Genomic DNA, 13,930 nt, shown 5'->3' with positions numbered 1-13,930 from the left:
TCTGTCTTCCTCATCTTCTCATCCTTCTGCTCTCCCAGGAGTCTGGTAATTACAATTCTGTTTTCAGCTTCAATGAGATTACCATGCTATTCTTCCCTGGAAGAGATCATGTAGTATTGTTTTTCTGTGACTGGCTTATTTCATTTAACATAACATCTGTGTTCTGTGCTGCTTCTAGAAACCATTGTGGAAATGCATGATCTGTGCTGCTGCCAGATGTTATAGGTAAGGAAGCTTCTTTTTCAGTGGTGGCTATGACTGATCACTATAGAGAATGAGAGACATTGAAGCATTCTGTGACAACCTCTTCCTTCCCCAAAGAAAAGTTCAGACAGGAAGCTATCGTAGGGAGTCCTTAAATTGGATGAAGTTGCTAAAGGGTAGCTCTTCACTGATGATGGCTTCTTGCGGGGGGGAAAAACTAAGTTATCTTTAAGGGCCTGGCCACTGAGAGTTTGACCATGCTTCAGTGAGTATTTGAACAACAGGAATTGGACTTGGTTATATATTTTTTTTGAGGGAGAAGACACAAGGGTGGGAGTGTCTTGTCAGTGAACTCATAATGGATCCCAAGAGGGAGTGTTTCCCTGTACTTCCTACCGGATCCTCTGACCCACCAGAAGGAAAATGTCAAGCAAAGCCTTGCCTCAAGTTCCTCTCTTTCTGCTTCCAACTGCCTGAGGCCATGCCCAAGGAGGTGTGGCCACCATTACAAGTTCACTGACAAGATGCCTACAGTGGGAGGGTAGAACTCAAACAAAGAAGAATGAAATTCTGTCATTTATTTTTATTTTATGTTTTTTTGTGTGTGTTATTGCATTGTGGTCAAATAGAATACAAGGAGTAGTTTCAACATTTTTGAATTTGTAAAGATTTTTTTTGTGTGTCTCAGGATGCAGTCAGTTTTAGAACATCTTCCATATGCTGGTGAGTACTTGTGCATTCTTTGGCATTTGGGTAGAGTAGTGTGTAGTATCCATTATGTCCACTGCTGTAGGATTTCAATTAATTCTGATGTTTCTCCTTTGATATTTTGTCCTGGTGAACTGATTACACGAGAAAGTGGGGTATTGAAATCACCACCTATTAATTGATTGATATTAATTTCTGTCTTTATATGTGACCTATGTTTTTTTCTTATGCAGTTTTCATTATACATCCTTTTAAATGTATATTTAGTGTTTTAACTATTACATGTCATAGGGCATTTCTCTTTTGGTCTTGTCTGTTTTGTGTTCTGAGTGTTTCAACATGAATATTTAGATGTTTTATTTCTTATTTCTGTGAAGGATGTTGTGGGGTTTTGATTGGTATTGAACTGAATCTTTAGATCATTTTTAGGAGACTGGTCATTTTTATAACATAATTCTACTAACTCATGAGCATGAGAGGATTTTCCTTTTCTAGTGTCTTTCTCAACTGTTTGTCCAAACATTTAAAGTTTTTCTTGTAGAAGTGTTTAACTTCCTTGTTTAGGTTCATTTTTAGATGTTTTACTATTTGAAGCTATAGTGACAGAACATGTGTGGATGATCTTTCTCAGGGTGTTTGTTGGTGCTGTATAGAGAGGCCCCTGATGGTTTTAAGTAAATTTGTTATCCTACCACATAGATAATTTGAAGAAATTTTTTGGTAGGGTTTTGGGGCTCTCTTATATGTAATACAACATCACCCGATAACAATTTGATTTATTTTTTCTATTTGTATCCCTTTGATATCCATCTCCAATCTTGTTGTTCATGATGGCCACTCTCTGGACAAAGATCTACAGACAATTAAGGGAGAGAAGGACAATAATTCATCCCTGAGTGTAATTCCCATAATTGCCTATCCAATACTAAGTGGTCAGCCTAATTATATAAATACAGGCAACAGCTGATTTAATTTATACAAATATATAATAATAATAGTTAAAGAAAAGAGACTGAATTTGAGAGGGACTGAGGAAAGGGATATAGAAGGGGCTGAAGGTAGGATAGGGGAAGGGGAATAATGAAGTTGGATTTTAATCTTTAAATACATTTTTTAAAAAGAAAGGAAAAACTGTCATAAATTATTTTAAGTGACTTGAAGCTAAGTTCCTTATTTTGTGTTTTTAATGTCTACACTATAGTTGGCACTTGTGAACTAATAACTGACAATGGCTGCTGGAAGGCCTGTGACACAGGATGTGGATGGGGCTCCAGGCCCTGTGGCAGGTTTGAGGACAGGCTGCAGGTGTCTGGGGAGCAGTGTGCACTTGCAGCACAGAAGTACATGGCAGAGTCCCCAGGCTGGGTGTCTGTGATGTGCAGGGAGAAGTGTTTGGCTTTCTTATCCTGTAAAACTATCAGTCTTTGGTCCTGCTTTCTTTCCATGGTTGATCGAATGTCAATAATGAGTTTAGGATGCTCTCCAGCTCCTTGCTTATACCAAGGGAAGTAGTCTGATGCACTGTCTGTGTAAGTGCAGTTGATGACAGCGCTGTCTCCCTCCTGGACACTCAGGGTGGAAGGAAGCTGCTCCACCTGCTCTCCTCGGCTCAGCCCTATGCAGAGAGATGGAAAGAAAGGGAAAGTTCATCAGATCATCACTTTCCAGGATTCTCTTTTTCTAGAGTCACTAGAGAAAACCTGAATAAAATCGAGTTATTCCTGGATGTCTCAGAAAGGCCCGCTGAAAATTCTGTAATACTAAAATCTTAACTCACCATCCAGCTGCAGCCACAGGAACAAAAATAAAGTGGGAACATATATCTTCATTGTTCTTCAAATTAAGTTAAGATCCAGTGTAGATCGTGATGACTATCAGGTCAGCTACAGCTACCAGGTTGGAGTACTTTCTCAGTAACAATTCTATCTCTAGCGTCATCCACTCAGCCCCTGAGAAAAGGTTGTGTCTGCCTGAGCCTGCACAGTCAGAATACAAGGAAGAGAATCCTCTGCATACTCCCCAGCAGCTGAGGTCTACTGCCACCGTGTGGTTGCATCCTTAACTGGTGACAACTCTCTGTTCTCTGACCTGTGAGGGACTCAGACACATAAAACAGTAATATTTTATATTATTTTATATCATCTTGGTCCTAGTGCTGAGAAGTACAGCAAGGTATTTGTACACACTAACAAGGCTGTTTCTTATCTTTAAATCAAACATAGCATATATAATGTCTTATGTATAAACATACATACATGTTTTCTTATGTATATATGAAATATGTTCGTGTGTGTGTGTGTGTGTGTGTGTGTGTGTGTGTGTGTGTGTGTGTGTGTGTAACATTTGTTCTGTCTAGAATCCTCTTTGTTAACCCACTCCTATATCCCACAATGCTAAGATCTTCCACGAAGCAACTCCCCCTTTTCATGGAGACAAATACTTAAGTCAATATTTGTCCTTGAGAGTTATGGAACCAAGAAAAAGATTATAAATTCTTTCATGATTTTTTAGTTGCTAAATAACAATTTTTTCCTATTTCAGGGAGTTCTTATTGACAACTCAGATGTGATGTTTTTGTGCTTGCATCTCACCTTCCAGGGAAGTCGGCCCAGAATTACAAATACACATAGCTACTTTCAGGAAAGTTCTCAGGCATCATTTGGTATATAGGATGGCAACATCCATTTGGTTTACTCTAACAGCATCCAGTGATTGGTAGGCTGGATTACTTATAAAATAACTTTGGTGAATTCTCTGGAGAATCCGTGAAATCTTGCAATAAATTCAGCTTTCCTCCTTCCTATGAATCCTCCCAGAACCCCACCCCCACCCCCATTTCTGGCCATTTTCTTTCCCTTGTGTAAACTGGGAATACCTACACACACTGTCTATCCGGCAGCCAAGTGTGCACACAAGCTTGGGAAGAAGACAGGCCAGATTCACTGTCCCTCCTCTCCTCTATTTCAGTACCCTGGTACCACCCCTAGCCCTCTGACAGACCACTTGCCTGTCCTCTCACTCTTCCTACATTCGCTAGGAACTTAGTCAAATCTTGCTGCATTTCCTTTCCTCACTCACACACATCACATTGTTTTGTGTCAAAAGCCAACAGAGACACTGCACATGGGAGCCTGGAGGCTACACCTGCCTGGGAAGCTGGAGTACATCTTCACTTTCCTTGCTGCCTACATGGTAATTTTCCCATTTTCATTCCAACCCTGTAGCAGACCATTTGTAAGGGCCTGTTGTTCCTTTCTGCTTCTATTCCCTAGGGTCTCCACTAAACCTAGCAGAGGACTCAGCTTCCCTTCATCCTATGGACCATCTCAGCATCCTCTCTAGTCTATGCCCTTTCCTTCATGTCACCCTCCCATACATAAAAACACTTGCTACCCTGGTGACCTTGTTGCAGACACTGGTGTAGGTTATTCACACTGTCCTCCCTGTCCTCCATTACACTCTCTCCATTCTCATGCTCAGTCTGGGAACAGTCTGCTTACAGGTCTCTTCCTTAACTTCATTCACTGGACATTGCAACTGTTGGTTCAGACCCAGGACCCTTAGCCGTTCCATCCCCATCTCTCCACATAATTTTTTTGCCTTACTGCAACATACTTCAAGATTCTCTCTTCACACCATAACCACACCTTCTTGTGGATCTCACCTCTAGGTCTGAACAGGATCTCCTTAGCATGTTCCTGAAGCCTCTCTCAGCCTTTATTCCTCACCTGCATCTATTAATTTCTACCACACATTGACCCAGAGAAGCATTGCCTACCAGGCAATAACAATCATACTTAACTAAGATCCAGAGAGTTCAACAGAAACCAAGAAAGAAAACACAAACTAAACAAAGGCCATACCAGAAATCAAAACACAGAAATACAATCATCCCAACATCTGACATCTACACAAAAACACAATCTTTAATAGCCAAGACAGTATGTCTCCCAGTAACACACTAAATTGACCGTGGAAATGCAACAGAGCTGAACTACAAGACAAGGACATCAAAATAGATGTTATGAATTAGCCCAAGGAAAATAAAGAGGATGTAACTAAATCCCTTAATGAAATTATTGAAAACACAAACAGTGGAATAAAATGAAGAAAACAGTTCAAGCCTTGCTGGTAGAAATAGAATCACTAAACAAAACACAAAGTGGAGTGAGATAAAACTGGAAACGAAAGTCAAACCAAAATCAGTAAAACAACTGACAACAAAGGCTGGGGTAGGTAATAAGGGGAAAGGAACCTGCATTTGCTTTTGGGGGCAATGAAAATTGATGGAGGTATTCTGGAAATCAGTGTGGAGAATCTTCAAAAAACTAAAGATAAATCTACCACTCCACCTACCTATGCCACTTCTTGGTCTGTGTCCAAAGAACTCTACATCCTACTCCACAGATACTTGTTTATTTCATTGATGCTCTCTTCACAGTCACTAGGAAATGGAATTTCCTTATGTTCCATAAGGTGGGATTTCTTTTATTCTAGGGAAACTTAAATGATATCAAGAACCAGTCCATCTGCTCATAAGGCACCACCACATTTCAAGTTCTGTCTTTGATCTCAAAGGAAAGGTGATGACTGCCACATAAATAAGAGAGTGCTGTGTAAAATATGCCATAAAATTAAAAATAACATAAAGTTCAATTTGCTTTATCCATATGCTCACCGGAGCATAGTCAAACTCCCAGTCACCAGCCTCTAAAAGAAAACTGAATCCTTCCCCACCCCATGCCCCCAAGCCCACCAGAAGCCATTGACTATGAAGTGCTACACTTTAGCATCCCTAACACACTTTTAAAGAGTTTTCTTATCACACTTTTAAAGAGTTTTCTTCAGGGCCAGAGAGATGGCTCAGAGGTTGAGAGCACCGGCTGCTCTTCCAGAGGTCCTGAGTTCAATTCCCAGCAACCACATGGTGGCTCACAACTATCCGTTATCCTCTTCTGGTGTGCAGATAAACATGGAAGCAGAATGTTGTATACATAATAAATAAATAAAATCTTTAAAAAAGTGTTTTTTTCAATGGCTGCCTGTCTAGGCTGTAGGGAGGGGGGATGACACAGAAGCCTTCTATGTCTCTCATTCTCAATTGTGAGGCTGTAGTCATCAAAACTATTCCAAAAGAAACTTCCTTGCCCTTTACAGTCAGCAGCAATACCAACCATGGACATCCACATGGCCTGCTGCAGCAGCATGGACCATAGACATCAACATGGCCTCAGGTGTCATCCCAGGGTACAGACATCCATTTGTCTGTGGTAAAACATCAAACTTGTCTCAGGTGGCAGCACACACCACAGACACCAATGTAGCCTCCAGTGGTGGCATGGGACCATGGTCCCAGGACTGCAGGCATCAACATGGCCTCCAGCAGCACCATGGATCACAGATGCCAACATGGCCTCCAGCAGTAGTACAGACCACAGGCATCCACATGGAACATGGGCATCAACGTGACTTGGGGCAGGAGCATGGATCACTGACATGGTTTCTAGGGGCAGCACAGATGATGGAGGTCTTTCAAAAAGTCCCAATACAGAAAGTGAATTTAACTTCCATCTCAGCCTTCCTGCCATTGTTCATACCCAAGGTGAGAATCCAGCTGAGCATGGCCATCCAGGGTCAGAGCCTACTCAAGTTCCATATCTCTTCATAACACCCTGCTGGCCCTACTGGGCAAGGACATGCATGCTTCTCTAACACCTTTGTTTCACTGGCGGTATCACCTCTTTTCACCACACACTTGTTCCCCATCCTTTCCACATTCCCATCATGTATTTGTGTGGTGATATTTTGTTTAAGATCTAACAAATAAAGCTTGCCTGAAGATGAGAATGCAAAGTTAGCCACACTAGTTAGCCATAGAGGCCAGACAGTGGTAGCACACACCTTTAATCCCAGGGGCACAGCCACACTAGTTAGGCATAGAGGCCAGGTAGTAGTGTTACAAAGAGCTTTACATGCACATACTTATAGCTACAAGACACTGGTCTGGCTCAAGGTTTCTAAATCCTAAATCACCATAAAAACTGCACCATCTACAAGTCTCATATCCTGATGTTGTCCAGAGTCATGGTGCTCTTTCAGCTAGGCCGGACATTCTGGGACAGAATCCTTGAGCGACAACAAGCCCAAACCACAAAGGAAAACTTGGTGAATTTGATTCTTTTTTACCATTTTTAAATATAAATTAGAAACAAGATTGTTTCACATGTAAATCCCAGTTCCCTCTCCCTCCCCTCCTCCCTGCCCCCCATTAACACCCTACCTGTCCCATACTCTTTCTGTTCCCCAGGGAGGGTGAGGCCTTACATAGGGGATATTCAGAGTTTTTCATATATGTTGGGACAGGGCCTAGGCCTTCCCCCATGTGTCTAGGCTGGAGAGTATCCCTCTATGTGGAATGAGCTCACAAAGTCCATTCCTATGCTAGGGATAAGTACTGATCTAATACAACAGGCCCCATAGATTTCCGAGGCCCCTTCACTGGCACCCATGTTCCTGGGGTCTGAATCAGTCCTATGATGGTTTCCCAGCTATCAGTCTGGGGACCAAGAGTTCTCCCTTGTTCAGGTCAGCTGTTTCTCTAGGTTTCACCAGCCTTGTCTTTCCCACTTTGCTAATCACTCATCCCTCTCTAAAATTGGATTCCTGTTCAGTTCAGTGTTTAGCTGTGGGTGTCTGGTTCTACGTCCATCATCTGCTAGATGAAGACTCTAGGATGGCAAATAAGTTAGTCATCAATCTCATTATCAAGGGAGAGCATTTAAGTTAGCCTCTCCTCTGTTGCTTAGATGGTTAGATGGCATCATCTTTGTAGATCTCTGGACATTTCCCTAGCACCTGATTCTCTTTAAACCTATAATGGCTCCCTCTAATATGGTATCTCTTATCTTGCTCTCCTCTATTCTTCCCCTAACTCAACCATTCTGTTCCCTCATGTCCTCCTCATCCCTGCTCTTCTCAGCTTCTCGTTCTCCTAGCTTCCTCTTCCCTCCCCACATGCTCCCAATTTGCTCAGGAGATCTTGTCCCTTTCCCCTTATCCGGGGTCCATGTATGCCTTTCTTAGAGGCATCCTTGTTTACTAGCTTCTCTGGCAGTGTGGATTGTAGGCTGGTAATTCTATACTCTATATCTAAAATCCATGTATGAGTGAGTACATACCATTTTTTTTGTCTTTTTGTGATTGGGTTACCTAATGTAGAATGGTTTCTTCTAGTTCCATCCATATGCCTTCAAATTTCAAGATTCCATTGTTTTTTTTTTTTCTGCTGAGTAGTACTCTATTGTGTAAATATACCACATTTTCTCTATCCATTCTTCAGTAGAGGAGCTGGTTGCTTCCAGGTTCTGGCTATTACAAATAATCCTGCTATGAACATAATTGAACAGATGACCTTATTGTATGGATGTGCATCTTTTGGGTATATGCCTAAGAGTGGAATTGCTGGATCTTGTGTTAGACTGATGCCCATTTTCCTGAGGAATTGCCATACTGATTTCTGAAGTGGCTGTACGAGTTTGCACTCCCACCAGCAGTGGAGGAGTGTTCCCCTTTCTCCATGTCCTCTCCAACATGTCATTGGTGTTTTTGATTTTAGCCATTCTGACAGGAATAAGATGGTATCTCAGAGTTGTTTTGATTTGCATTTCCTTGATGACTAAGGATGTTGAACTCTTTCTTAAGTGTCTTTCAGCCATTTTACATTCCCCTATTGAGAATTCTCTATTTAGTGCTGTACCCCACTTTTTAATTGGATTATTTGGTGTTTTGGAAAGTAGCTTTTTGAGATATTTGTAAATTTGGAGATCAGCTCTCTGTCAGATGTGGGGTTGGTGAATATCTTTTCCCAGTCTGTGGGCTGTCATTTGTCTTGTTGACTGTCTTCTTTGCCTTACAGAAGCTTCTCAGTTTCAGGAGGTCCCATTTATTAATTGTCTATCTCAATATCTGTGCTACAGGTTTTATGCTCAGGAAGGAGTCTCTTCTACCAATTCGATCAAGGGTACCTCCCACTTTCTCTTCTAATAGGTTCAATGTGTCTGGATTTATGTTGAAGTCTTGGATACATTTGGACTTATGTTTTGTGCATGGCAATAAATATGGATCTCTCTGCAGTCTTCTATATGCCATCACCCAGTTATGCCAACACCATTTGTTGAAGATGCTTTCTTTATTCCATATTATAACTTTAGCTTCTTTGTCAAAAATCAGGTGTTTGTAGGTATGTGGGTTAATAAGAGGGTTTTCAATCTGATTCCATTCGTCTACTTGTCTATTTTTGTGCCAATACCAAGCTGCTTTCAAGAGTATAGCTCTATAGTAGAGCTTGAAGTCATGGGTGGTTATGCCTCCAGAAGTTCCTTTATTGTACAGGGTTGTTTTAGCTATCCTAGGGCTTTTGTTTCCCCATATAAAGTTGAGTAATGTTCTTTCAAGGTCTGTGAAGAATTGTGCCAGGATTTTGATGGGGATTGCATTGAATTTATAGATTGCTTTTGGCATGATTTCCACTTCTTTAATGTCTTTCTTTAAAGACTCAAAGTTCTTGCTGTATAGGTCTTTCACTTGTTTGGTTAGTGTTACCCCAAGATATTTCATGTTGTTTGTGGCTATTATAAAGGGTGATGTTTCTCTGATTTCTTTCTCATTTCATTTATCATCTGCATATAGTAGGGCTACTGATTTTTTTGAGTTAGTCTTCTATCCTGCCACTTTGCTAAGGGTGTTAATCAGCTGTAGGAGTTCCCTGGTAGAGGTTTTTGGGACACTTACTTAAACTATCATATCATTTGCAAACAGTGAAAGTTTAACTTCTTCCTTTCCAATTTGTATCCCCTTTATCTCCTTTTGTTGTCTTATTTAGTTAGAACTTCATGTATAATATTGAAGAGATATGGAGAGAGTGGACAGCCTTGTCTTGTTCCTGATTTTAAATGAATCATGTTGAATTTCTCTATTTAGTTTTATGTTAGCTGTTGATTTGCTGTATATTTTTTTTTGTTATGTTCAGGAATATTCCTGTTATGACTGATCTCTCCAGGACCTTTATCATGAAGAGTTGTAGGATTTTGTCAAAGGCTTTTTCAGCATCTAGTGAGATTACCATGTGGTTTTTCTTTTGCAGTTTGTTTATATGGTGGATTACATTGATAGATTTTCATATGTTGAACCAGCCGTGCATCCTGGGGATGAAGCCTGCTTGATCATGGTGGATGATTTTTCTGATATGTTCTTGGATTTGGTTTGCCAGTATTTTATTGAGTATTTTTGCATCAATGTTCATAAGGATATTGGTTTGTAGCTCTCTTTCTTAGTTGTGTCTTTGTGTGGCTTGGGTACCAAGGTAATTTTAGGCTTGTGAAAAAAGAGTTTGACAATGTCCCTTCTGCTTCTATTGTGTGGAACCATTTGAGGAGTTTTGGTATTAGTTCTTGTTTGAATTTTGGGTAGAAATCTGCACTGAAGCCTTCTATCCCTGGGCTGGCAAATTTGATTCTTAAAGCTCCTTCAGGAAGCAGGGTGGACATGGTGAGTGGATGGTGGCTATCAGCACCTTTGACCATCCTTCCTGTGATTTTTTTTATTTAAATTAGAAACAAGCTTCTTTTACATGTCCATCTCAGTTCCCTCTCCTTTCCTTGCCCCCCTGCCCCACACTGACCCCCTATACCAACCCCTTTCTGCTCCCCAGGGAGGGTGAGGCCTTCCATGGGGGATCTTCAAAGTCTGTCATATCATTTGGAACAGAGCCTAGACCCTCCCCACTCTGTCTAGGCTGAAAGAGTATCCCTCTATGTGGAGAGGGCTCCCAAAGTCCATTTATGTACTAGGAGTAAATACTGATCTACTACCAGTGGCCCCATAGATTGTTCAGACCTCCAAACTGACTTCCTCCTTCAGAGGGTCTGGAATAGTCCTATACTGGTTTCCCAGCTATCAGTCTGGGGTCCATGAGCAGCCCCTTGTTCAGGTTAGCTGTTTCCATGGGTTTCTCCAGCTTAGTCTTGAGCTCTTTGCTCTTCACTCCTTCCTCTTTGCAACTGGATTCGAGATTTCATCTCAGTGTTTAGCTATGGGTGTCTGCATCTGCTTCAATCAGCTACTGGATGAAGGAACTAGGATGGCATATAAGGTAGTCATCAATCTCATTATTGGAGAAGGGTTTTTAAGGTAGCCTTTCAACTATTGCTTAAATTGTTAGGTGGGGTCATCCTTGTAGATCTCTGGACATTTCCCTAGTGCCAGAATTCTCTTTAAACCTATAATGGCTCCCTCTATTATTGTATCTCTTATCTTGCTCTCCTCCATTCTTTCCCTGACTAGATATTCTTGTTCCCTCATGTCCTCCTCTCCCCTCCTCTTATCCCCTTCTCTTTCTTCTAACTCCCTCTCCCTTTCTCTTATCCCCTCCTCTTTCTTCTAGCTCCCTCCCCTCCCCATGCTCCCCATTAGCTTAGGAAATTTATCCTTTTCCCCTTCTCTGGGGGACCATGTATGTCTCTCTTAGGGCCCTCCTTGTTTCCTGGCTTCTCTGGTTGTGTGTATCATAGGCTGCTATTTCTTTGCTCTAGATCTAAAATCCATATATAAGTGAATACATACCATTTTTGTCTTTTTGTGACCGGGTTACCTCACTCAGGATGGTTTCTTCCAGTTCCATCCATTTGCCTGCAAATTTCAAGATTCCATTTTTTTTTATGCTGAGTAGTACTTGATTGTGTAAATGTACCATGTTTTCTCCATCCATTCATCAGTTGAGGGGCATCTAGGTCACTTCCATGTTCTGGTAATTACAAATAATGCTGCCATGAACATGGCAGAACAGATGTCCATTGTTGTATGAATGTGTATCTTTTGGGTATATGCCTAATAGTGGAATTGCTGATCTTGTGATAGATTGATTCCCATTTTCCTGAGGAACTGCCATACTGATTTCCAAAGTGGCTGTACATGTTTGTACTCCCACCAGCAATGGAGGAGTGTTCCTTTTTCTCCACATCCTCTCCAGCATAGACCCTCATTGGTGTTTTTTATTTTAGGCATTCTGGCTGGTGTAAGATGGTATCTCAGAGTTGTTTTGAGTTTTATTTCACTGATGGCTAAGGATGTTGAGCACCTTCTTAAGTGTGTTTCAGCCATTTTAGATTCCTCTATTGGGAATTCTCTATTTAGTTTTGCACCCCACTGTAGGGAATAATCCTGTTTAGAGTACTGCTGACCACAGGTACCACTGACCATGCCTGTTTGGGGCTCTCCACAGATCCCATATAGCATAGCAAGGGTTTAAGTAGTAGAGAGGCATGCACTCAGCCCTCTTTTCTCTTGCCAGCCTAGCTGAGCAGACATCTCCGGGTCACTCTGGCTCTGGTGTAAACCTGGTCACTGGCCCTGTGTGAGTACTATGCCTTTAATAAACTACCTGTTGTCAATCTAGTTTTGACTCCATTGCTTGAGATCGACCTTAACTGGTTTCAGGAGTGGGATAGAATTTGAATCCTCGGGCAGGTCATGACCATCGGCTTGGGTAGGAGAAGCAAATTCCAGAGGTCTAAAAAGACACCAAGAGGCCAGATGCCCTCACTGTAATGAAACAGGAACCTGGGTAGGAAGATCAATCCCCAGAGGGTCGAGAAGGCATCAGGATCCTAGATGTTTCAACTGTGGAAGAATAGGACATATTAGGAGAAATTGCAGGCAAGGCAATTCTAACAATGTCTCATATAAAAGGCCTCCACCTTCTGGATTATGTAGGAGATGTGGTAAGGGCAGACACTGGACCAAAGAATGTAGATTGAACATAGACATACAGTGAAACCTGTTACAATTGGGAAACTCCTTGAGGGGGGACTCTTGAAGGCCCCCACGTTGAGAAAGGTCTGGTCATTCCCAATCACTCTGGAGGAAAATCTCTTATAGGATGAATAGATAGTACATTGCCTATTGTAAAGAATAGCACCACTCTAGATGGTAGCTTGGCTAGTGAGGAGGAATCAAACATGACTGGAGGAGACAAATAACACATATTTTGGCAAACTTCTATAAAGTATCAAAGGTCTCAGTTGAAAGAAAGAATAAATAATAAAGTTATTAGTGGTTTGCGGACACTGGAGAAGACATGACTATTATCACCCAAAAGTCCTGGCCTCAGAGACAGTGTCTAAAACAGTAATCCTGTTTAGAGGTACTGCTGACCACACGAATTTGGGGCTGGCCACAGGTCCCACTGACCACGCCCGTTTGGACATGGTCAGAATGAGGTAGCAAGTGTTTAAGTAGCAGACAGGCACCAAGCAGCCCTCTTTTCTCTCTCCCACCTGGCTGAGGAGACATCGGATGGTCACTCCAGCTCTGGTGTAAACCTGGTGTGAGTACTATCACTTTAATAAACTACCTGTTGTCAGTCTACTTCTGACTCTATTTCGTTCGGCTTTACCCCACTTTTTAATTTGTTGTTTGGGGATTTGGGGGCTAGCTTCTTGAGTTCATTGTGTATTTTGGTGATCAGCACTCTGTCAGATGTCAGGTTAGTGAATATCTTTTCCCATTCTGTGGGCTGTCATTTTGTCTTGCTGTGTCCTTTGCCTTACAGAAGCTTCTCAGTTTCTGGAGGTTCCATTTATTAATTGTTGATCTTAATGTCTATGCTACTGGTGTTATGTTCAGGAAGTGGTCTCCTGTACCAATTTGTTCAAGGGTACCTCCCACTTTTTCTTCTAAGAGGTTCAGTGTGGCTGGATTTATGTTGAGGTCTTTGATCCATTTGGACTTAAGTTTTGTGCAAGGCGATAGATATGGGTCTCTCTGCAGTCTTCTACATGCCAGCATCCAGTTATGCCAGCACCATTTGTTGAAGATCATTTTATTTTTCATTGTATAAATCTAGATTCCTTGTCAAAAATCAGGTGTTCATAGGTGTGGGTTAATATCATGGTTTTCAATTTGATTCCATTGGTCTGTCTGTCTATTTCTGTGCCAATACCAAGCTGTTTTCAGGACTATA

General features: G+C 41.6%; 1 gene segment (V, D, J or C); it reads right to left on the bottom strand.

Moving 5' to 3' along the window:
* Positions 1-2,102: 2,102 nt before the first annotated feature.
* On the bottom strand, positions 2,103-2,741 carry LOC118237859. The segment is given in 2 exon segments: positions 2,103-2,527; positions 2,690-2,741. Coding segments are annotated over 2 exon segments (477 nt in total).
* Between the last annotated feature and the right edge of the window lie 11,189 nt (positions 2,742-13,930).

The sequence above is a fragment of the Cricetulus griseus genome, assembly GCF_003668045.3.
Source record: "Cricetulus griseus strain 17A/GY chromosome 1 unlocalized genomic scaffold, alternate assembly CriGri-PICRH-1.0 chr1_1, whole genome shotgun sequence".
NCBI lineage: Eukaryota > Metazoa > Chordata > Mammalia > Rodentia > Cricetidae > Cricetulus > Cricetulus griseus.
Note: the sequence above shows the minus strand (reverse complement) of the source record. Positions and strands in the feature narration are given on the sequence as shown.